The sequence below is a fragment of the Camelus dromedarius genome, chromosome 7 (genome assembly GCF_036321535.1).
Source record: "Camelus dromedarius isolate mCamDro1 chromosome 7, mCamDro1.pat, whole genome shotgun sequence".
NCBI classification, from domain to species: domain Eukaryota; kingdom Metazoa; phylum Chordata; class Mammalia; order Artiodactyla; family Camelidae; genus Camelus; species Camelus dromedarius.
This window is the reverse complement of record NC_087442.1, coordinates 13,248,220-13,270,717: the sequence shown is the minus strand read 5'-3', so window position 1 is coordinate 13,270,717 and position 22,498 is coordinate 13,248,220. Positions and strand designations below refer to the sequence as shown.

At 35.5% G+C, this 22,498-nt stretch overlaps 1 protein-coding gene across 3 annotated transcripts in view; it reads left to right on the top strand.

Moving 5' to 3' along the window:
* Positions 1–22,498, top strand: part of UBN2 (ubinuclein 2) — a 54,196-nt gene that overhangs the window by 9,932 nt on the left and 21,766 nt on the right. For 2 of the 3 annotated variants that reach the window (XM_010983181.3, XM_031455458.2), the window contains exons 3-9: positions 3,410–3,511; positions 7,608–7,745; positions 8,532–8,635; positions 10,344–10,833; positions 14,355–14,425; positions 19,277–19,406; positions 22,078–22,196. In XM_010983181.3, the coding sequence (XP_010981483.3) occupies positions 3,410–3,511; positions 7,608–7,745; positions 8,532–8,635; positions 10,344–10,833; positions 14,355–14,425; positions 19,277–19,406; positions 22,078–22,196 (1,154 nt within the window). The remainder of the gene's footprint in view (positions 1–3,409; positions 3,512–7,607; positions 7,746–8,531; positions 8,636–10,343; positions 10,834–14,354; positions 14,426–19,276; positions 19,407–22,077; positions 22,197–22,498) is intronic. The other variant, XM_064487323.1, reaches the window with a different exon arrangement.

The following is a 22,498-nucleotide window of genomic DNA, read 5'->3' as shown; positions in this document are numbered from 1 at the left end:
TGGGAGCATGTACCATTTTCCATTGTGGAGGAGCGTGCATTTATAGGAAGTTTCAGAGAACTGAGCAAGTTAAACTCAATTAGGGATTTCCAGATATGGAGAAAAATCAGATATGTTGAGATGTGGCTGGATCTAAGAGTGATGTTCATGAGAAATTCTGAGGTTTGTTGTGAGGCCTGAGAGGCAAGTTTATGGGCTTTTTGTGGTCTTTAGCATATCTAGCTGTTGCTTGTGCTGGAGAGGAGCTGAGTAAAGTGAAGCAGGCGGCCGCCTGAGGGAGAAGGGAGTACAGGATGTGCCTTATCTTGCAGCAGTTGTTCGAAGAAGAATTCAGACAGCTTTGGTGGTTAAAAAGCAGTGATAACAGAAATTGTAGGGAGTATAAAACCCTGTATTGAATGATTTGTGTATTTTCCCCTATTCTGTCCTATTTTTATTGTCTGTGTCATATTTTCTGTTCTGTTACTCTTCAGGTGATGTCTCAGTGTATATTCAGCATCAATTGCTATATATATATATATATATATTTTTTTTTTTTTTTGGTGGGGAGGAAAGGGCAGTATAAGTATTCAGCACTTAACTTTTACCTGGAGTATACTAAGTTAGTTGTTGTGCATAAATCTCAATAAATAGTTCAGTCCAAGTCTTGACATTAGAAATTTGTGTTGTTGATTCCTGTAGTAAAGGAAGCAGGATACAGTTGAAAGAGTTCTCTTATCCCAGCCACCTTGAAAGATCATGCTATCCTAGAATTGGATATAAATTCAATAATCTAAAAGAAAGTGCTTAGCATGGTACTGATACCTAGCAGTTAAGGCTGTTTGAACCTGAATGACTCTCTAAACAGGAAGGACATGTATTCTGCTAGGCATTTATTAGTATTAATATGTAAAATTACATTGTGACTGTAAAATCTCCTTACTATACCAAATAGACTTCGGATACCACCTTTGATGCTTAATTCAATGTGATTTTGGACTCTAAGAGCCCTAGTTGGTTCATAGTTATTTTAAAAGGAAGGATAAGACTAGATTTGATGATATGAAAGTCATTCTGAGTGGTCTTATAAATGAGATATTTGATGAAGTTAGCACTGTTTTTAATCAAAAACCAAAGTATATTTATAAAATGTCTTGATTTTCTTTTGGTATGACTTTTAAAACTGATTTTGTCTACTTATGTTTTAAAGAATGGCAGTATCTTTTTTCTTTTAATTGAGGGAGCATTTTTTTCTTTTTTTGTTTTTATTTGGGGGGGGATAGAGGTAATTAGGTGTTTATTTATTTGTGTATTTATTTATTCATTCATTCATAGAGGAGGTACTGGGAATTGAACCCAGGACCTTGGATATGCTCACTGTGCATTCTGCCACTTGAGCTATACCTTCCCCTTCCCCCAAGAATGGCAATATCTTGGAATAACTGTATAATTACCTATGAATTTGCTTCTTCACAGTAAATACTGCTCAATTGGGTGGAAAGGCAATACATTTTTATACTTAAAATAATTATGAGTCACTACTTTATCTCACACCAAAATGACTCTCTCGGTGGTGATGATATAATAATAGTTCTGTTTCTGAAAAGCATACAGTGGAGTCATAGTTATGGGGGTTAGGTTTTTTAACATCAATATGTAATACAAATATAGAATTTAGTCAGAATTCCCTTTTCAGATTACTTAGAAAGGGATGGTACCATGTTGAAGACATTTCTTAGGAAGTCCAGCATAATTGTTTTTTCCCTTGAACACTGGAAAAGATCACTGTTTCTTTACGTGGAAATAAAGATGAAGCAATTTGCTTTCGTTTAAGGGCCATGTTGCACAAAACTCAGCCATCTTTCACTGTTTAGAACCAGTCATACTTTGCATTGAGGGGCATGCACGGTGGGAATTGAACAGACGGAGAGCGTCGTGTCTTGCAGCTCGTGCTTTCTGTAGGACTCACTCTAGCTCAGTGGTAGCATGCGGGCAGGCAGGATCCTAGAACTGGTTGTTTTCTTTCCTCTTTCTGAGCATCCTTTTCCCCAACTCCTGTACCATTCCTGCAACACAAAAGTCAGAGATGGAGAAGGTATTAGAAAGATGCTTAGAAAGGAGAGTTGAATTTGCGTGATTAAATTTGGATGTCTGAAATGAGTCCTGGAGACTGAACTAAGTACTTGTTTTAGTAGTGCCGCAGTAATATTGGCCCTCCTTCTCACTTAGACTGCTTATAACAAGCTTGTATATAACCTTTAGAATACGTGTAATATTTTATACCTGAGATAGGATGAGTTCTTTATACTGTAATCAGTCAGCATTGAAAGGCTCCATAAAGTATGACATGAATAATGGAATCCATACTAATGGTTCTTTTATTTGTTTGTTTCGGTATAGTTTTACTTAAGAATTTTTTTTTTTAATTTCAAAAGAATATAGACTCAAGAAGTTGCAAGTATAGAGAGGCCCCTTGTACCAAATCACCTGGTTTCTCTCAGTGGTGATAGCTTATTTAACTACAGTTATCCATACTGGGAAATTGACATTGGCATAATACAATCAGCTAGACTGCAGACCTTAATCAGATTTTACCAGTTTTTGCATGCATTCATTTTTATTTTCCTATATGTCTATGTGTATAAATAATTCTATGACATTAAAAAAATAATTTTAAGAGTGCAGACTTACAGAAAAGTTGCAAAGATAATACAAAGAGCTTCAATCTAGTCTTACTCACTCTCTCCTGTAACATCTTATGTTTGTGTAGTAGATTTGTTACAACTAACGAATCAACATTGGTACATTACTATTAATTAAACTCCACATTTTATTCACATTTTGCTAGTTTCCCCCTAATGTCCTTTTTCAGTTCCTGGGTCCCATCTGGGAAACCACATCACATTTAGTTATTATGTCTCCTTAGGCTCATCTAGACTATAACAGTTTTTCAGATTTTTCTTGTTTTTGATCATCTTAACAGCTTTGGGGAATACTGGTCAGTTATTTGTAGAACATCCCTCAGTTTAGTTTGTCTGATGTTTTTCTCGTGGTTTAGTTGGTCATGATGTTTTTCTCACGGTTGACCTGTAACTGAGGTTACAGGCTTTGAGAGGGAGACCACACAAAGGTAAAGTGTCATCTGTGTTGCGTCGTGTCAGGGGTGCATGCTCTCAAGATGACTTATGGCTGTTGATGTTGACCTTGATCACCTGGCTGGGTAATGTTGGCCAGGTTTTTCTCTGTAAAGTTACTTTGTCCCCTCCTTGACATACTGTACTCTTACATTCAAGGTGTGAGGGGGCTTAAATGCAACCTCCTGAGGGGGATTATCTACAGAAATTACTTGGAAATTCTTCTGAGAGGTATTTTTTAATTTTATGGAGACAGCACAAGTACTGAATCAGTCTAACATATCTGTTCTTTGCAGGGTGGGAAACCCCGTAAACACCGGAAAGATCGGCTACAAGATTTAATTGATATAGGCTTTGGCTATGATGAGACAGATCCATTTATTGATAACTCAGAGGCTGTGAGTAATGTATCTTTAATATAGCAGCAATTCTTTGTTTATTTGGCTAGTAGAATTCAAGGATAAAGTAATTAAATATTGCAGTAAATGTTTTTTACTAACTAATGCCCTATTGATACATGTCTAAATTTTTTCCAGTTTTATGTGCTTAAAAATAATTGAGCATCTGCAGACATTCATCTCTGTGTACTAGAGTGAATGTATGTAAGGTAATTATCAAGTGCAAATACATGAGTAGGATAAATTTCTAGGAGTGGGATTTATTCATTAAAGGGTATTTACATCTTGAATTTTTATTGATATATTCCCAAATTTGGGCAGGTGTATTTTGAAATGACTTCCAGATGAGAACCATGTGATCTTGAAGATTAGAGCTACTGGGTTGAAGTTAATCTGGAACATGACTTGACAATGTACTTAATTTTTTTTATTGCTGCCAAGATTTACTATAGTGGTGGTAATTGAATGCCAGCTTTTATCACAGTCTGTTTTGATCAAGCTCTGCGACTTTTCCTCTGGAATCCTCTTTCTCTTATAAGAGGAGGAGGAATTCGGGAGAGCATTTAAGAAATACAGCAGTCCATTGATCACATAGCAAATAAATGAGGGCATGTCATGTTTGGGGATAGGTAAGGTATATGTTCTTACATTCTTCATAGTGTACTAGAGTAATCTAAACCCTGGGATTATGATATCCTCTGCAGTGTTCAGTAATTAAGATACACAGAAAGTGACACTGAGGTGGCTGTTATACTACCCACAAATCAGTAACATCTTTTTCCTGCTACTACACTGCTTGGTTGTGTAGATGATGACAAGGCATACAGTGGCAGAGAATGAGAGGAAGGACTTCCAGTATGAGGCGTACTGGATACCCTGTCATACTCTTGTATTATTTTGGTGTGTCCTGACATAAACTACTTTACCATACTAGGTAGCCTAAAGAAGGAAAATGTTGACAGTGCCCTTTGCAGTAGAGAGGACTTCCTGTTACCAAAAAGGTTGTCAGCCTTTTTGTAGATTAGGGAGTGGAATGTTTTCAAGAGTCTTGACCTTGATTTGGAACTCAAGTCCAGAGTCCTCAATTCTAGACTGCACTTGGTTTCTGATTTGCTGTGGACTAGGAACTAGTCTTTCATTTTAGCATCACCAAGTTGTGTCTGTTATGACTGGCTTGCCCAGCAGAATTATGTAGTCTGAGACTCAAGCATAAAGCATTAGTACTAGTGTTAACATTATATGTAAAGTAGACTGAATTCTAAATAACCCAAGAGGGAACTCAGCCATGTATAAATGGACATTGCATGTACTCAGGCTTACACAAATAGCATTTTTTGAAAAATTAATAAACTTAATTTTTTTAGAGCAGTTTTAGGTTCACAGCAAAATTGAGTGGAAGGTACAGATTCCCATGTCCTCCCTGCCCTCACAACATGCTCATCTTCCCCTATTTGCAGCATTCTCCCACCAGAGTAGTTTACTGGTTACAGTCGAAGAACCTACATTGACACATCACCCAAAGTCCATAATTTACCTTGGGGTTCATTTTTGGTGTGTTGTACATTCCGTGGGTTTTGACAAATGTGTAATGATATGTCTCCACCCTTATACAATCATGCAGAATGGTTTTACTGCCCTAAAATAATCTGTGCTCTGCCTGTTCATCCATCCCTAACACCTAGCAACCACTAATCTTTTTATTGTCTCCATAGTTTGGCCTTTTCCAGAATGTCATATAGTTGGAATCATGTAGTATGTAGCCTTTCATAAATAGCATTTTTATTATTTTCCTTTGCAGCATTCAGAATATATGAATGAAGTGTTTTTCAAACTGACTTTTGCAACCCATAATTGGATTGTGTATCACTTCAGAGACTGTGGCCAGCACTTCTAAAGAAAATGAAATAGAATAGAATAGGAGCTGTTGCAGTAAACCTCTGGCACATTATGCAACTTTTATTGTGTGTGTGTATGCATGCGTGCGTGCGTGCATGTGCTGGGTTTTGATATGTATTTTCCATTTGGGTTGTGGTGAAGAAAATTTGAAAGCCACTAATTTAATAAATAAGGATAAGTTTTGAAAGTATAAATTGTTGTGTATGTTATACAATTAATTACTGACATAGGATAAGGTAGGCCCCTGCTTTATAAGAAGAAATTGAATTAAAACATAGGTTGTTTATTGACTTGCCAAATAATTTTGTATCATTGTCCTTAACAAATTATTTGATTCTTATGAGAGATAAATCAGACCTAAGACATGTAATTTTTTAAAAATTTCTTTTTAAAAATTTAATTAATTTATTTTATGTCTTCTTTTTCTTCCTTTTTTTAATAACATCACTTTATTTTTATTTTATTTTATTTATTATTATTTTTGTTTTGTTTTTGGTGGGGGGGTATTTAGGTTTATTTATTTATTTAATTTTTTAGTGGCAATACTAGCGTTTGAACCCAGGACATCATGCATGCTAGGCACACATTCTACCACTGAGCTGTACCCTCCCCTCAGACATAAAACACTTATGAGCCAACCAAATGTTCTGTTTTTGTTGTTGTTGTTTTTAATTGATTGCATTGCCAGTGGGTTTTCACTGTTGGTATATTATTTGATAGAGAGTGAAAAAATCTGGTTCTAATTAATTTTCAGAGTTGTGTACTACTTATTACTATAAACACCTGAAAATAAATGCTTTTGAAGATTATTTTCAGTCTAACACTTAATGCTGCCAAGTTTTAGAAGCCTGAAAGAAAATGTTTTTCTTTGTTATTAAGAAGTCATAATACCAGGCATGAGTAACACTTTTATTAAGTTATCTCTTAAATTTCACTAGAACTTTGTGAAGTAAGGAATATTGTTCCTGTTTTACAACCCCAAACTTTTGATGTTAAGTGATTTGCTCTGGGTCACAATAGCTAGTTGTTGGCAAAGGATCTAATAAATCCAGGCCTTCTGATTCTCAAGTTCAGTGCCGCATTGCCTCTTAATACATTGTAATTAAAAGGCTAATAAATTAAATATGCGTAAAGAGTTTGTTCTCCTGAAAAGTGTTCTGATAGGGAAAGTTCAGCAGAATACTGCAGAAGAGGACAGACGTTGAGCACATCCACACTGTCTGGTAACCTGGTGATGAGTGAGTGTTTCCTGTGTGAGAAGCTGCTTGGTATAGTGGATGAGTTGGGAGACAGCACTCTGGCAAGGTTCTTAACCCCTGTGAATTTGGTTTTCACTTATAAAATGAGGAGACCCCAGATCTTCAGTTTTATTAGATAATTTGAGTCTCTTATTTGAAGCAAAGTACCTGGCTCATTTTGGGCTCTCCGTGTATGCTTACTCAGCCGGGCAGTTCTTTTTTTTTTTTTCTAACATTTTTTTTATTGAGTTATAGTCATTTTACAATGTTGTATCAAATTCCAGTTTAGAGCACAATTGTTCAGTTATACATGAACATACATATATTCATTGTCACATTTTTTTTCGCTGTGAGCTACCACAGAATCTTGTATATATTTCCTTGTGCTATATACAGTATAATCTCGTTTCTCTGTTCTATCAACCGGGCAGCTCTTTTTCTACTTCCCTTTAAAACAGATATATGCTATTTTACTTTTATACATTTAAAAAATATTTATACATTTTAAAAATATTCCCCACTTTAAAGCTTAGAATTAAGGTAGAAGAAATAACTTTTTATTTTTTATAATCTCTTTATGAATAAAATTATATACCAATATCATAAGAAATGAAGTTTCTTCGTTGTCTGGACATTCAGTCATTTGTTTTAACTTGTTTCAGTTTCTCCTCAGAGTCATTTGTTGTTAAAAATAGCAGTGATCCTTCAATTTTTCTCAGCAGATGATACATTTAGAATTTGTTCAGTATTCCAGAAGTTCCTTTCTTAATAAATACTGAATGATCAGGGCTCATTTCTATTCCAGATACTAGCTTTTTCTAAATTTATTCACAGTCATCCTCATTGCAGTTAGTTTTGCAGTTAGGATTTAAGGAAGATGCTGCTATGGTGATTGAATTTCTTTGACATATTTATAAAATCAAAGATAATAGGATATATCTGAAACCTTTTTTTTAATCTAGTATGATGAATTAGTTCCTGCTTCTCTAACAACAAAATATGGAGGCTTTTATATCAATACTGGCACTCTCCAGTTTCGCCAAGCTTCAGATACTGAAGAGGAAGACATTACAGACAGCCAAAAGCACAAGCCACCCAAAGTGAGTTTATCCAACATTGCAACAGTAATGAGAGCATTCAATTAAAAGGATATATTTTTTGAACTTTACTTGTGCATTATAGCTGTGAATATAAGGAAAAGTAAAATGCTAACCATTGTTTAATGAATTTATAGTTAATTACATGCTTTAAGTTAAGTCATGTAGCTATGGGGAAATTTGTTTATATTATAATAGAATATTTTCTTTTAAAACTTCTCTCTCCATAATCTACTGTTTCTGGACAAGGCTGAGGTTCTAGTGTAGGTTAAGACTTTGGTATAGCCGTGACTTTTCCTAAGATGGAAGGCAAATTTTATAGAATATATATATTATATTTAGGAAATAAATAGAATGTCCTTGGATAAGTGTTTCTTTTTTTCAGCAGTGGGAAGCGGGGAGGAGGTAATTAGGTTTATTTATTTTTAGAGGAAGACTGGGGATTGAACCCAGGACCTTGTGCATGCTAAGCAAGCACTCTATGACACTTGAACTATACCCTCCCCCCTAGATAAATGTTTCTTGAATTGTGAACCGAAGACCTACTTGTACCAGAATCACCAAAATGTTTGTAAAAAATTCATATTAAAAGGCTCTAACCCAAATAACTGAATCAAAACCAAGGGTGGGAGTTCTCATAGACCCAAAGAACCTGCCTATTAAAAATAAGCAATTCTTATGCATCCTGAAATTTGAGAAAAACCACTTGCCCTGGATGCTGGATTGACAACATCAGAGAATAAAGCAGTAATGCTTAGGTAAGTGATGCTTTCTTTTATTATTTTGTAGATTCCCAAAATAAAAGAAGATGATATTGAGATGAAGAAGCGGAAACGGAAAGAGGAAGGGGAAAAGGAGAAGAAGCCAAGGAAAAAAGTACCCAAACAACTGGGGTATGTGAAATTAAACAGAATAAGGGGATGGGGATGAGTGTCATAGCATGACAAGCTCTCCTATTAGAAAGATATGTTCAGCATTAATTAATTCAGCTTAGCTGCCTCTAATGTAATATAGTATTTATAAATGTCAGTGACCTGTTAATTTATATTTTAATAATACTATGTTTATTAACAAGTAGAAGTCATCTTAGAGACTCAGGGTGTTTTAGATTAGGTTTACAGATTTGTTCATTAAGTATTTTGCTCATTACAACATTATACCAACAAGAACTAGTTTGAAAAGTTAGTTTAAACATTGAACACGTTGTTCTAATCTTTTTGTATTAAAACTGAGCTTAGATGCCTGGGGATTGAGAATTGGCTATAGTCTTTGTATGAATGATTTATGGTGGTTTTATATTAAAAAAAATTCATTGATTTTATTTAGCTATTCTGAATGCTTGTGACTTTAGGTAATGATGTAGCCTCTAAAAACCAAATAGAATTTCTCAGAAACCTCATTAAGTCATAAGAATAAAATGTTTGTACCTTGCAGTCATAAAACTATCAAATGCCCCAAGTTCTCTATGGCTTTTTTTGTAGAACTAAGGAACTTGTGAGAGGCTGGATTTTCCTCCCCTCCTTAGCAGGGGAGGTGCATCTGAATTTTGGGCTATCAATGTCCAGAAAGTATTTATCCCCTCCTAAGCAGGAGATTATAGTGACCTCTGAATTACTAAATGCTATGTTATTATTAAAAGTAAGAAAGAAAATATTACTAACAGTTGTTTTAAATGCTCATTATTTATAAGTACACCCGTTTTTAGGAACAAAAACTGTAAGTAATGCCTTTTATTGAATTTATCATTTTCTCAAATTTGTAACTTATTCAGCAAATAGTTACTAAGTATACCAGACACTGCCTGGGTTTTGGATGTATAACAGTAAATGACACATTGGCCTACCTTCAAGGTCCTAATAATCTTTTAGGTTCTGTAGTGCACATAGAAGCATATAAACCATGGAGTTTAGAAAAGATTCTTTAGAGAAAGTGATAACTAAACTGAGACCACCCTTTCCTCATAGTCTGCATAGGGAGAAAGTTGTCATTGAAAATTGCACATATCTATCCTACAGTCTCACAAGGCTGTTCCTAGAATGGAAAGTGAAAAATAATCAGAAGGTGGTAGCAGATACAATAGGATCTGGATAGATGACATGGTGATGAATGAAGGCTTGTAGGTTGATACAGAGGGTTTTGCATTTCTTCGGCAGTTTGTATGTAGCACAGACCACCTGGGGTACCACTTTGAAGGTATACTGTGTAGGCTTCTCTGTTTGTAATCAACTGTTTTCAGCAAAAGTGCATTTCTTTACTTCATTAATTCTTTCGGTGAGTACTTTATAGATGTGATAAGGAATGAACGTTCTAAAAAGAATAGTAAGTTGAACTTCGTATACTTTAATAAACCAGGCCCCTAATCAGTTCTGTTTCTGTTGGTTTTATTCATTTTGTTTTCTTCACCCTAATGGCCAATCACCTACCTGCCTTTCGTAAGTAACAATCTAGGTGATGATGAAGATGCTGTTGTAAAAGTATAATTTAGTAACAAGCTTACTTTCTCATCTATCAAATGAGTATTTTAATTCTTTGCCTAATTTACATGGAGTTTTTAACCTTTAAAATCGCACATAACCTAACTGATCACCTTTTTCTTCACAGAGTTGTGGCTCTAAATTCACACAAATCTGAAAAAAAGAAGAAACGTTACAAAGATTCTCTTTCTCTAGCTGCCATGATACGAAAATTTCAAAAAGAGAAGGATGCATTAAAGAAGGAGTCTAACCCTAAAGTCCCAGTGAGCTTACCAACCTCCTCTCTGCATAAACCCCCCTCTGCTGCTGTAGCATTGGGAAATGATGTCTCAGACCTCAATCTGAACAGTGCTGATCCAGACCTCCCCATTTTTGTTAGCACAAATGAACATGAACTATTTCAGGAAGCTGAAAATGCCCTAGAGATGCTAGACGATTTTGACTTTGACAGATTATTGGATGCTGCTTCTAATGGTAGCCCCCTCTCTGAGTCAGGGGGAGAGAATGGAAATGCCACCCAGCCAACCTACGCCACTCAGGTTATGCCCAAGGTGGTGCCTACACTCCCAGAGGGTCTACCTGTCCTTCTTGAAAAACGTATCGAAGACCTCCGTGTAGTAAGTGTGATAATTCTCTTGTTATTTGCTGCACAAACATAACGATAAATGCTTATTTTAAAACAAAAATAATCACGTATAATCCTAACAGCCTTATAACTTACTTGCTTTGTATCTTTTTAAGCATTGGCTATATGCACAGGCTTTTTCTTTTAAATAGAAATTATATATATATATATACACACACACACACACACACACACATATATTACTATAGTTAGGACATAGACACAGTTGATTCTTTTATTATCTCACTTCATTTTATAAATATTTTTTCTGCAAAGGTTTCATAAATACAATTTTTATTGGTTTACATAGTCATGTAAAGAAAATAGAGGGATGGCAGGAACAAATAGTAACACTGCAGAAGTGTGCCTAAACTTTGTCCAAACTATGTTGACAACTAGTCATTCTACAATTCATTTTACCAACTAGTCCTTTCCAGCTAATTAGCAGTTTTAGTAAGCATACATTGTGTTCCTTCTAAGACAGACTTTTAAGAGTTGAGTTTTTAGCATGTCACAATAGATTCCTCTCTCAGTTGACTTGGATTCATAATCTTTGTTTAGCTGCAGATCCAGGTTTGTCATTACACTTCTCCCTTTAATCTCTGGGAGATACTATTTTGTCTTAAAATGTTCCAAACCTCGCTTAAAACGCCATTTTAATTACTTTACCATTTTTGTCTGAACTCATGCCGCATTTTAGTCCTCTTTTTTCCCCCCTGATGATAAAAGTCATACATTTTTATATTTAGGGAAATATCTCCCATAATCAGCCATTCCCCACCCCCAGCAGAAGTAACTACTGTTAATGTACTTATTTTATGAATTTTAATCCATGCATTTGCAAATTCTATGTTATTATTAAAAGTAATTGTTAATAGAAGTGTGATGAGTGGATTATTCTACAACTTGCTTTTTTCTCCTAGGGTTATAGTAATCCATTTACATCACATTTTAAATTTAATAATGATCTCTACATTGTATTTATTTCTCTCAACTCTTTCTAAATTTTAAATATCTGCTTAGAGGAGCGAGAGATTTATCTAATTTTTCTAACAATTGATTTATGGATTTTATTTATCAAACTTATTTAAAAAATTTTTGTTCTTCATTATTTTTTCTGAGGTCGTGGCTTATTCTCTTACAGTTTTGCTTATTTTAACATACTTCATCATTGCAGGACTTAGGGAAATGTGTCCAAGTATCTCGTTGCCAGTGTTTCTTAGGTTGTAACTTGTGTTTACCATAGTTTTCACTTGATTTCCATGCTGTGTTGTTTGTTTGCCCATAAGATTCTTTTTCAAAAACTTTATTTAGGTGTATTTATTTTATATCATATTTTAAAAATTGAAATATAGTTGATGTGCAATATTATATGTTATAGGTATATAATATAGTAATTCACAATTTTTGAAGGTTATACTCCATTTATAGTTATTATAAAATATTAGCTTTATTCCCTGTGTTGTACAATACATCCTTGTAGCTTATTTTATACCTGATAGTTTGTGCCTCTTAATCCTCCACCTCCATCTTGCCCCTCTCCCTTTGCTCTCCCCACTGGGAACCACTAGTTCCTTCTCTACATCTGTGAGTCTGTTTCTTTTCTGTCGTATTCACTAGTTGTATTTTTTCAGATTCCACATGTAAGTGATATCTTACAGTATTTGTCTTCCTCTGTCTGACTTATTTCACTTAGTGTAATGCCCTCCAAGTCCATCCATGCTGTACACCAGAAACTAATGATGTAATTAATAATAATAGCCATTGTATGTTTAGCAAAAACCTATACTGTGTGTTGACTGCAATGCTCCTGTGACCCACAATTTCACAAGACAGAATTTACCATTCAGGAGACAGCACCCTGACTGGGCTCAGTATACTGTGTGTACTGTGTAGTCTAATCCTCCAGCAGTCTAATCCTCATGTGAGAGAGGTAGTGTTCTTGCATTTAATAGATGAGGAAACTAAGGTTCAGAGAGGTTGAGGGAATTGCCGAAGGCCACATAAATTTTCAGTGGCTGAGCCTTGATGCAGAGTCAGGATTTAAAGGCAGGAACGTCAAGCTCTGTAGCTTGCACTCTGTCTGCTGTGTTACTTGCCATTCATTCTCACTTAATAAAGAAAAGGGATCAGGAGTGAGTGTGTTTGTCTTGTAACGTGCTGTCATATCTCATACACTACAAACTCACCTCTGTAGTAGCCGTGCCAGGATTAAAACAGCTACTTCCTAACCCCTTAGTAGGAAATGATCAATAAGAATATTCATTTCACTTACTAGTATCTGTGCATTCTCCTTATTTTCTCTTTGAAATTTGAGATGGTATTTTTTTCTTCACAAGATGAGAATTCATCCTTGCCTAAAATGCTCATGTCTGTCTGATAAGGACTTTGTTCTTGTTGCTCTTTTCTCACTTTGTAACCTTCTTCTACTGTTCAGCCTCTTCTTTGGATTCTCTTTCTTGAAGTTTAGTTTTCATTCTGGCTTTCTTCCTATATTTCTGCCCACTACTCACACCCAGCCTTGATCCTTCTAAGAAGCTCTGAGGCACATCTCTGAAATTTTCCTCTTCTATTTACAGCATGTGAAATTGTCAAACAACATAAAATTGTCACTACTCTTTGACAGAGGCAACCTATGGCTTGCTTAGATTATTGGATCAGGCCTCTGGATGTTTTACATCTTGTGGATCTCTAGATAAACTGTATCTTTTGATCTTTTGTGATTTCCCCAGTAAATTTGGCATATGGTACAGTGTCTTGGTTTGCATACTCTGTTTCTGGTCAACTGGTTAAGGTGATAAAAATATCATTCTTAACCTCATTGAACTAATTGTTGTTTATCCATTGACAATAACCTTGGCCAGTTTTTTCATTGTTAGTAATTAGGTAGAACCCAGACTGGCTGCAGTAAGCAGTATCTTTGTACAGGGTGACAGTGTTGCCCTGTTAAAGTCAGGAAGCTTCTGGTCTTAAGTCCTGGATCCACCGCTTACTAGCTGTGTGATTTGGAAGTGTATCATGTAAATTCTGTAAGATTTAGGTTCTTTGTTTGTAAAATGGAGGCTATAATACCGATATCATTGGCTGTTATGAGGGTTAAACACGGTAATGAGTATAATATGTAGAGTATCAAACATGTTAGACAATAATGTCTGCAGAAAATGAGACATCTGCTCTCTCTTATTTTGGAGATCACAGCAAGAATTAATAAACAGACCTTACAGATACTCAGAACATGCAAGACACCCATAGCACTAGAAAGTCTTGTATGTGTAATTTTTTGAATTAAGGGAGATGCAGAAAAATTAAATACAGACATGACAGGAAAGAATGTTACGTATGGTAAATTTTGTTTCAACATTCTTTGATTACCTGCTCTTGCCAGGTACTTAGCTGGGATGCAAAGTGGAACAAATCATAGCCCCACCCTCAGAGCTTTTTCTCTCCTAATTAGATATGGAAACAAGTAATGTGTTTATTAAGCATTATATTAACAACCTTATGTTTCTTTAGGCTGCCAAACTTTTTGATGAAGAAGGAAGGAAAAAATTCTTTACACAGGATATGAATAATATTCTTCTGGAGTAAGTAATTTTCTTCTTTGATTAAAAAACCTTAAAAATTATTTAAACCTCAAGAATTCATTAAAAAACACAGTAGGCCTTTGAAATATAGATGCTGAGTGGTTGGCTAGTCTCATGCATTCTCTCTTCTGTTTTGGCGTCACAGCATATGTGATTAACTTTCGTTTCTTAGCAAAATTATGCTTCTGCGTGTATCATATGTTGGTTCTCCAGGGCCACTTATGAGAATCAAAGGTTGCAGTATCATAGCTGCCAGAGCGAGTGACCGCTGTGCAGGTTGAATATTATCCTAGATTTAAATGTATTTTTTGTTACCTTATATGAAAATATCTTTCTTGGACAGCTCTGAATGTTTATATTAAATTTGGTGTAATTTTCCTTCTACTTTGATTCTGATTTAGGAGAAATTAATTTCATTGTATCTAGTGAGGTTAATTGTAATTCATACCAACATTTATAGTCAAATGGAAGGTATGCTTTAATGAAGAATCATTTTGGGGTAGGATGGAGGCAGTGTGGAGAAGACAGATGTTAGATTGGAGAGGAAAGGGTGAAGGCTGCTATACAATATAAATTGTATTTAAATTAGTGATAATTTTCACCCTTAAGGTAGAATTTGATATTAATGAGTTGCAGGCTCGAAGATTGTGGTCAAATAAGCTGTGTTTATAAATCTATTGGCTTATAAATTTTGACCTTGATTCCAGAGATTGCGTATATAATTGGCTGCAGTTAGAACTGGGCAGAAGAGAAGCAGTCGGGGAAAGCAGCTAATTTTAATTCATCTCTGATGAACATAATGTGTGCCTGGTGGTTCAGTAGCATCAAAATACAAAGAAACAAAGCAATGTTTTCAATACTATGGTTCCTGTCTTTTAAATATATAATGGAGGTAGTTTCTCATGAAATAGAAAGGATGGATTAGCTTGTTCATTTTGATAACTGTTTTAATTAATGCAATCTCTCATTCTCCTGAAGTACTTAAGACACCTCATGAAACACATAACCTAATATGCTACTAGTATGAAGACAGAAATTTCTTGTACCTATTTTTTTCTTAATTGAAGTCTAGTTGGTTTATAATCTGTGTTAGTTTCCGGGGTACAGCATAGCGGTTCAGTTATACATGTATACGTATATGTGTGTGTGTGTGTGTGTGTGTATGTGTGTGTGTGTATACATATATATATACTTTTTCATTTTCTTTTTTCATTACAGGTTATTACAAGCTGTTGAATGTAGTTCCCTGTGCTATACAGTAGGACCTTGTTGTTTATCTTGTACCTATTCTTTATTTTAGTCAGGGGTTTAGGATTGATTGTTACTGCCTGGAATCAGGCAAATGCTTCTTGTCTGCACCATCTCCTTTTACCTAGCTGCCTTTTAAACACCAGATTCGGTTATCAGTGTAACCATTTCTCATCAGAGCTGTCCCAGATTTCAAAATCAGGGATATAACTTGCTCTTCTTTTTCTTTTCACTTAAGAGCTCTAAGTGTATGAGATCAGGTCCTTTTCCTGTGACTGAGACAGTCTTTTTTTTATTTTGCCCTTCTGTAAGTGAACAACTCTATCTCTCCTGAGTGAGTTAAGAGATCATCCTTGGAATTTAACACCTCAAATAAGCAGAATATCACTATTCCGTTAACAGGCTTCTCTGTTAATTCCTCCCATCTCTGTCTTAAATCCTCTAGTTTTTTGGAGCCTATCTACTTTTTATTTCACAGAGAGTGTGTCCTAATGTTCAGAGTTGAATTTTTTACCTTTTAGTCATTTAGTTATGCCCCCGTCTTCTTTTTCTTCTTTCCCAAACATCCCTTTTTTCTCTGGACCAAGTTGATCTTCTAAGGGCTTGTGGTACCTGATTATTTAGGGTAGTAATTCCCATGAATTTATTCAGGTGTATTGGCTCTACTTCACTATTTTTCCTTATGCTAGAAGTGGAAAGAGATTGTTGAAATAAGGAACCCTTTTTCCTTTTTACCTAATTGAATTTGAGCTGAATCAACAAATGCTCAGTTGATCTCTCCTATGTCCTCCTTTACCTCAAGAAGACATTGCTACTGAAATCTCAACACTCCCTACTTAGGACCCCAATTCAGGCTGACAGTTGTGCTTAACAGATGCTCTAGGCAGGTACTACCAATCCTACTGGACACGTGCAATGAGATCTGTCATCTGATTGTTAAGAGGCTCCTTTAAGGAGCTCATGAATGAGTAGTGACTTTTGAATCTCAGTGTGAATGGACTTATCAGTTGGTCTGTCTTTCTCTCTCTTTCTATGATATAAAGGAAACTTACCAAGGTGAAAGGGTTGATTCTATGCCACAGCTTTTCCTGACTCTCTTGAGGGGCTCCTTTATAGTTGAAAAAATTCCAAACCATGGTTCAACATCTCTCACCTATTCCACATCAGGTCTCCTTTAGGTCACACTTGAACCAGCCCACCTGAATAAAGTAGTTCTTCAGGGACAAGTGGGACCAGTGCCCCTCTTTTCTGTTATCAGTTGACACATCAAAAGGCTTTTGAATTCTTGCTCTAAGGTGTGAGCTATTTTGGATTTTGAGTTTGAATTATTGCTCCCTAAGTCTTTTTTCAGTTAGTAGTTTCTGATGGTTGTGTTATTTGGACAACATTGGTAGGATATCTGGAATATTTGAGGAAAAATCCAGGAAATTCAGGAGATCTCAGAATTCATTTGGACTTAATTAGTGAGAACTTTTCTTCTACTAGTGTTTAAAACTGATTGGGTAAGAAATACATTCTGTTTTTTAAAAAGAGGGAGTTGATGGAGGGGGAAGATACATAATATGAGGGAATGACTATACTTGTAGAATCCTGTGTGAGAATACCATAGTAGGTGTCACTGAGTATTTCTGAGCAGACGAATCTTGTTTACAAAGGTAGCTATTGCTTCAGCTATGGGTTCCTGTGTGGCATTTCTTTGAGGCTTCTCCAGAGGAAAATGAGACCCTTGTATAGATAGGTATATAAAGATGGTTTTCCAGCCTATTTACTCACAAAACCCAGTGTTTGTTTCCCAGTGCGTTGACAGCCGGTGCTCCCAGTGTATTTTCATCCATTTTGAGCCTGTACTGATCTCGTGCTCATAATTCATTATTGGAGGTTTGAGGCTCATTCACAGTAATTTTCGCACATGGATATCTGCTTTGGAGATAGATTTCACTTAAAGAAGGAAAAGGAGGCTGGTGGAGAGAAGGGGGCAGGACTCTCTCCACTTCAGGAGAAGCTTTATTTCTCTGTGAGATAAATGTGATGATACCTGAAATTCAGACTTACATTGACATGTGTTTTCAGTTGTCCCCTTACACCAAAAGATCAGAATTCTTAGTGAGAAGAAAAAAATTAAAGTAGATGTGTGAGGGATATATGCTTAAAATATACTGCCTATAATATAATAAATATAATAATTTAATATAATAGATTCTTAGGAATTTTATATATTTGTGATAGACCAATACTGTCAGTGACCTCCAGGTTAATACATTTCTCTGATTTCTACCTAGTATTATTGGCTTAGGGGCAGAAAGTCAGCTCTTCCTGTTTCTGAGTTACCCCTCTTTGGAAACCACTGATTTTTATAAGTAGGTCATTGAGTCAATCTATTCTTACTCAGTATCTCTTAACTGCTTGGAATTTCTATTTTATTTTCAGCTTTAACCAACCTTTAATAATGGGTCAAGCTGAATGCCTCCTACCCAGAGTCTAGACTTTTAATAAAAGTCTAACCTCATAACATTACTTAACCAAATGTTTATTCACAGAACTCATAACCATAGTGATTATCTTCCATATAGACTACTGCATTTGGCCCCCTGGCTCTAGTGGTCCTTAAACTTCTTTTTATATATATGTATTTTGTGTGTGTGTTTGGTTTCTCTTATATCAAGAATTTTCTGTTGTCAGTTCTGAGGAGTATAGTTTTCCACATTTCACTGTTTCTGAAATTGCAATACATCTTATAAGTGATGGATACATTTGATCTGGCAAAAGCTGTTAACTGAATCTTTGGATGAACCTTATATTTGTGAGAAGTATTTAAGTCTATCTGCACCTTCTACTGTAATAAAATGTGATGATTTGGACATAGTTTGTTGCCATGGGCTCCAGTTTGGTCTTGGCCTTCAAGTTAACATCTGTTCTCATTTTTCACAGTGGCAGCTGCCAAATAAAATGTCTTCCATCTTGGAAGAAACCTCAATAGCTTGTCCTGCTGTGAGCATGATGGCTGTTACAGACTCATCTTTTTTTTTTTTTTTTTTTTTTTAAGGCTAAATACCCTTTTAACAGTAACTGGATAATTGGAATAAGTTGAACAAACTATTAAATATCTGGTTTGTGCAGTGCAGACACAGTGAGGGAAACAAAGATGGATAGAACAGTCTGTATAGCCAGAAGGGCCTTACCTCTTCTGAATATCATTTTTTCAACCCTTAAGGGAAGAATACTCAAGAACTCATTGAACTGTGTGACTCTGTAGTAGAGCAAATTGCACGGCAGTGAGGAGAAGTATGATATTTCTGTGTGGAAATGAGCTTTTAGTTAATAAAGGAGTTCCTGTGCTTTACCCCAAAAGGGTAGACTTTGCCTCTGTCATCAAAAAATTATTTGCCATCATGTTTAGGGTTATAAATTCTACTCTTAAACTAGACTCATAGAAATTTTTTATAGCATTACTATTTATTGATGAGGTTTTTTTTTCCTTGAAAAATACTGTCCAGGAAATCATCGAAAGATAAAAGGAGAAAAGAGTCACTGTCTCTGCCTCCTTGCTTGTGTATTACTATGTAAAAGAAATTCTATACTACTTACTTGTTTGTTTTTGGTCAGCATTGAGTTACAGCTACAGGAACTAGGCCCTGTCATTCGCAGCAGTGTCTACTCCCATCTTGAAGCTTTTGTGCCATGCAATAAAGAAACACTGGTCAAACGTCTAAAGAAGTTGCACCTCAACGTCCAGGTAAGATAACATCTGCATCTGGGGGTTTATAACCTGTAAAGAGACTCATTTATATTTGTTGCTTTTGCATATTAATTGCTTTATAGTCTTACTGTGTGTATTGAGTAACCATAGGATGTTCTTAAAGGGATGTTGGATCTCCTGGGAAAAAAATTGCTTTTCATCAATTGATAGCTTTAGATAAGAAATAGTATTTTCTAGTGTTTCTTGGATGGGTAAATTAATCTCAGTTGCACAGCTGACACAGCTTTGCCCTCAACAAATAGTCTGACACATGTAAAACTTTATTTTCTTATTCCTGAAATGGACCTATACTGATATGCTCACAGTGACGTTATGAAGACCAATGGAAAGGTTGCATGTAATCTGGAAGATCATTTAGTGTAATCATCTGTGTTTTGCTAGATTCTCCTTGACCATGACTCCTTGAAGTGATTGTCCAAGCTTGCATGCTTCCAGTGATAAGAAACTTATTTCATTATAGTATCAGAAAATTCTTCCATGCATTGAGCCAAATCTAAATGCTTTCCATCCTGTTGGTCCTAATTCTGCCTTTGAGTTTATTCACAATCTTATCATTTATCCACTTTGTGGCTTTCATATTTTTGAAAGCATTTATTATGTCCCCTTTTTATGTCACATGAAATAGGTTTCAGTATCTTCACTGTCTTGATTACTCTTCCTGTAATGATTTCTTTGAGTATATATTTTTAAAGTATTTATAACTTGCAAGTTATAGAAAATAACTAAATGCAGTTTAAGACCAAAAAAAGGAAACTTTTTTCTATGAATAAAGATATTTCCTTGAATTAAGGGCAAGGAAGGGATGGGAACTGATAATCTGGATTAACTCTTTTTCTCTTTACCTCTGTCTTCTTTCCTCACTATTATCCTATGTGTATCTGCAGACAAGACTACTTTATTTCCAAGGTTTTATATTTCAGAAAAGCCACACACAGAGATTTGCCCAGCTTTCTCATCCCAATCCATATTCTTGGGGTGAAAAATCTAATCGTATTGTCTTGAGTCAACCTAAACTTTTCTGGTCATGGGGAGAGAGAGTCACGCAGCACAGCATGGCTCTCAAAGGCCCAGCATGGTGTGAGTAGGGGAATGAGTGTGGTGCCCTGCACCACTGCAGTGGGTGAGATCTGACAGGCATACAGTTCCTTATTATGGGTGCTACACTTCTGTTAATAAAATAGTTCTTTTGAACTGAGAAACTGTAGTTCTTTCTCAGTTCAAAGCAGGCTAGTGAACAAATGAAATTTACTTGAGGTCTCAGATTTTGTGCCTGTGCCTGGCTCCTTCAGGCCTTGACAGTTGGCTATGGAAGAAAGACATTTATCTAACTCTTACTTTTTTAATATGGTGTAATCATGTGCGTTTGTATCCCTAAACATTATATTGCTTGGTTTTACATGTTTTTGAGCTTCATATAAATGGAGTAATACTGTCTGTTTTCTTCTGCAGTTTGGTTTTTTACACTCAGTGTTATGTACCTCAGATTTATCTGTCTTTACAAGTGGTGGGACTCTGATTTTACTGCTGTGTGTACAGCGTTCCAGTGTATGAATATATCTCAGTTAATTTAGTCATCTTACTGTTGATGGATATTTGGGTTGTTGCCAGGCAGATAGTCTTAGCTGTATAATTCTTAAGACATGATCACCCAGGAACCATGGTACTGGCTGTTTGCATTTTTTTAAATGTAGTTTTGTAGCAGACACTGACATTTGTGCAGTAATATTTATTAATTGGTATGCATGAAATATTAGTAATAATATTTGTATTTTTATTATTAAAATTAGTGTTATTAAGAAAATAAAATGTTTTACTTTGTAAAACATACCTTCCATAACATGATAATTGCATTCCTAAGATTCCTCTCCTTACCAAAAATCGCATTTTAAACACAGCTGTGTCAGTGAAGAGAGCAAAGTCTTACAATATTTCTGCACCTGTGACAGTAATAAAAATATGTTCTAAATAATTACATAAACATTTTGTTACTTGCAAGATGAAAATAATAAATCGATTGATTGAAGCTGTCAGATCTGAACCTACTTGCTTTTCTTTTTGCCCTGAACACACATGAATAAGAGTCTTCCAGTTTCCTCTTTCAGTTTGGCTTTGACCTTGCATTTTTGCTTACAACATAAGTCACAATTACTAACAATAAAGAAGAAAACAGGATGCCAACATCCTGTTGGTAGTCACCAAACCAAATTGTGCTTTCCAGTCTTCCAAAGCGGAATCTCTTCTTGTGGTACTGGTTCCCCATCATAATGGGGACTAGCTGATAGTAGTCTGCACAATGTAGATTTTGTCCTTTATTTAATCACTTGTATTACAGCTTAAGTGTCCATATAATTTACTGGTCAACCATGGGCATTTTTAAGTTTTAAGTGATAGAGCACTATTAATAAATATGCTGAGGCAATAGGCAAAAACTGGGACTCTCCTTGGCTGCCTGGAAAGTATGGTTATCCTAATTTTATATCCAGGGTGTATCATGAAAGGTCAGCGTTGTACAAGAAATGTCCATATTTAAATATGCTAACATTTCAAATCCGAATCTAAACCCTAATTTTCATCTTTTGAAGATCTGCTTGCAAAGTAAACTTTGTAAATATGTTTGAAGAAACTTTTAGTATTTTTTTTTTCTCAGGATGATCGTTTAAGAGAACCTCTGCAAAAACTGAAACTGGCTGTTAGCAATGTCATGCCCGAACAGCTGTTTAAGTACCAGGAGGACTGCCAGGCTCGTAATCAAGCTAAGTGTGCCAAGTATGTACCTCTTCTATTTGGGCTGCCTTTTGCATTTGAGTAGTAATTGTAGCTATTAGGGATTGGTCTTAAGTGGACTTCATCACCAAGTAGAAATCCACATACACCATTGATGTGGTGTAATTGAATATTTTCTAAATGACAAGTCACTTCCCTCTCAGTTGCTTTGGTGTAAAAGGCAAAAGGTCTGCTGATACAGTGTATGGCTCTGATCAAAGCAAGAACTGACACTGGTCAGACATTCCACATGTTAACCAGCTTGACTGGTTGAAGTTGGATACGAATATTTTTTGAACTAAAAG